This window comes from Galleria mellonella, unplaced genomic scaffold (genome assembly GCF_026898425.1).
Source record: "Galleria mellonella isolate WM207_F2 unplaced genomic scaffold, CSIRO_AGI_GalMel_v1 utg121, whole genome shotgun sequence".
In the NCBI taxonomy this organism is placed as follows: domain Eukaryota; kingdom Metazoa; phylum Arthropoda; class Insecta; order Lepidoptera; family Pyralidae; genus Galleria; species Galleria mellonella.
The window spans coordinates 2,250,121-2,252,786 of record NW_026441983.1 but is presented as its reverse complement, the minus strand read 5'-3'; the positions used below and the strand labels follow the sequence as shown (position 1 = coordinate 2,252,786).

Here is a 2,666-nt window from a genome sequence, read left to right as displayed (position 1 = left end):
AGTAAAATAACATGGCGGATGAATAGGTACTGCCAACTTTTATATAGTAATTTATGGTACTGCAGGGTATACCATGAAACTGAAATATAAATTAATTTAAATATGTTAATTTAATACCACGTTTGTCATTTACATTCAATTCAGATTCTGCTAATACTTCTATTTTTATATAAAGAACATATTATTAGATAATTAACTATTGCATGATATGATCATAGATAACAAACTCAGCATACAGGTCTGGCAACCGAGCTAAAAATCAAATAAGAAATAAATATTAAAATGTCAAAGTCAGACTCCATGACATTTATCATATTTATATTTTTCGATTTTAAGATTTCAACATTTTATTTTACCAAATTGTTAATGAAAACTATTCTGTTACACATGGAAAAACAGAAGGAAAACTCATTCAACAAGAAATTCCGTTTACTTTGTTCTCAAACAAGTTCCGAAGAAATCAACTGGTCAAGTAGCGACTCGGGCGAATACGAAAATGTGGTACACTCTTACGACAAAATTATGAACTTGTCGCACAAAACAACGAAGAGAAAACGCAAGAAAAAAGTGCCTAAAAATATTTTTAACTTAGATATTAACTATATAATAGGGGAAAGTGACCATAAAAGTGATTTAAACACACATAACAAGTGTCCCTCAAAATCAGAAACCAACCATGCTAACTTATCAACTTCACCTATTTTAATGGCCAAACACAATTGTAAGTCTTATAAATATAATGTCAAACTATCTAATTCACCAATAATATGCCAAAAAAGTTTAAATCAATTGACTAATATACAAAAAAGTCCCATTTTGATGTTGAAAAGTATGTCACCGAAATATTCACCCAAAGTTAAGAAAAAGTTATTTAACAATAATGAGAGTGTAAGTAAATCAATTAGTAAGCAAAACTCTATAAGTAAATGTGATAATAATGAAAATAATAATGATTTAAATTTAATCAGTGATCAAAATTCTAAGTGTATTCATCATGAAATATTTAAAAAGAACAAACGAGATGTTCAAGATATTTGTAATAAAAAAAAAGTTAACCCTATAATGGAGGATGGTTTAGTTTTTAATAATGCAACAAATACTAAAAGTGAAGAAACTATATCTAATTATAATTTAGTGGATAACAAACAAATAATGATAAATGAAAAGGATGAAGAAAAAGAATCTTTCATGTCTGGCAATATTGATGAAAGCATCAGTTTCCTGAAAGCTGATAATCTTGATTTGAACTTGGTAAAAAAAGTTAAAACCTATTTTGATGGCCATTTTAGTTCAGAAAATGCATCTCAGCATTCTATAAGTGATATATTAACACCCAAAAACAGTTCAAAAAGTAGTGAAGACATTGAAATTATAAGCACCGTAACTCAGGTTAATTCACATAAGAATAGTTCAGAAACTTTGAAAGAGGAAACAATAAATGATTGCATTATTTCAAATAATAATACTTCGAAAAAGATGAGATACAAAAAGGATGGTTTGGCCTACAGATTGAATGCACTTTTAAAAAAGCACAATGCAAGCGTTTCTCTATGGTATCATGAGAGATTTTTGGCGGCAAATTCAAATTTTGTTATTCCAAAAGGAGAGCATGTTGTATTTCAAATTCGGAATGTCCAATTCAATTATGGCTGTTACATATTAGATGTAAGAAGTATTGAAAATAACAATTTTTTGGTTTTAATAAATAATAATTATGTTAATGATCACAGTATTTCTAAAGATATGATATTAAAGGTATACGAGCCTTACAGTATATTAGATTTGAATGCAGTGTACAAGATAGTTGTCAATGTTTGTAAATTTGAATGTATAATTAATAATTAATCTTAGATTATATACTCAGAGTGTCTTCATAGAAATCATCATCATCATTTCAGCCAGTATCTGTCCATTGCTGGACATAAGCTATAGAAATAATTCGAGAAAATCGGGTCAACTTTTTCATACAATTTTGCATGATAAATAGTTATGAGTGATTCCTTTATAACATCTATATTTTTGTAGTCTTATAAATTCTGCATCTTTTTAATGCGTAAACAATCATTTTATTTATTAAACAATACGTCAAGATACATTTTATGCTTGAGTATATAGAACACTGACAAACAAAACGAGTCAGCTAATTTGACAATTGGCTGTAACAAAAAGTTGACCCGTTTTTTGAGGCTTGATGCTCTATCTATATAACCTAAGCAGTTAATATTTTAAAATGGAAAATTTTATAAAAGAAATAATATTGTAATATTTGATATTGTATATAAAATAATTTAAATATAAATATGATTAATTATTTTATTTGTATATTTTATTTCTGTTTGTAACTGTAGATCAAATGATCTGCTTTCATTCTTTTGGATTGGCAACACGTACTTGACATTCCTGGTATTGCAGGTGGCCGTAAACTATTTACCATCAGACAGGCTGTATGTTTTACTTTCATGGTATAAGAGAAAGAATCCTATGATACTCCACCAGCATAGACCAGTTCTTTTTTGTTGAATGAAAATGGTATGGTAACCCCGCCCACGCTAACGGGATACGCTGGCGGAGCACCAGTGAAGGGTGATAGATGAGAATGAAAACAGGCCAGTTAGCCTATCATGTTGAATTTGAGTCCAAAAGTTGCCTGGAAGAGATCGTTTTTA

The 2,666-nt window shown here is 28.9% G+C and overlaps 1 protein-coding gene across 1 annotated transcript; it reads left to right on the top strand.

Moving 5' to 3' along the window:
* Positions 1-261: 261 nt before the first annotated feature.
* Positions 262-2,316, top strand: LOC113510028 (uncharacterized protein DDB_G0292186-like). The gene has a single exon (XM_026893447.3). It carries the CDS (start codon positions 283-285, stop codon positions 1,843-1,845), a length of 1,563 nt encoding a protein of 520 aa, XP_026749248.3. The 5' UTR covers positions 262-282; the 3' UTR covers positions 1,846-2,316.
* The last annotated feature ends 350 nt before the right edge of the window (positions 2,317-2,666 follow it).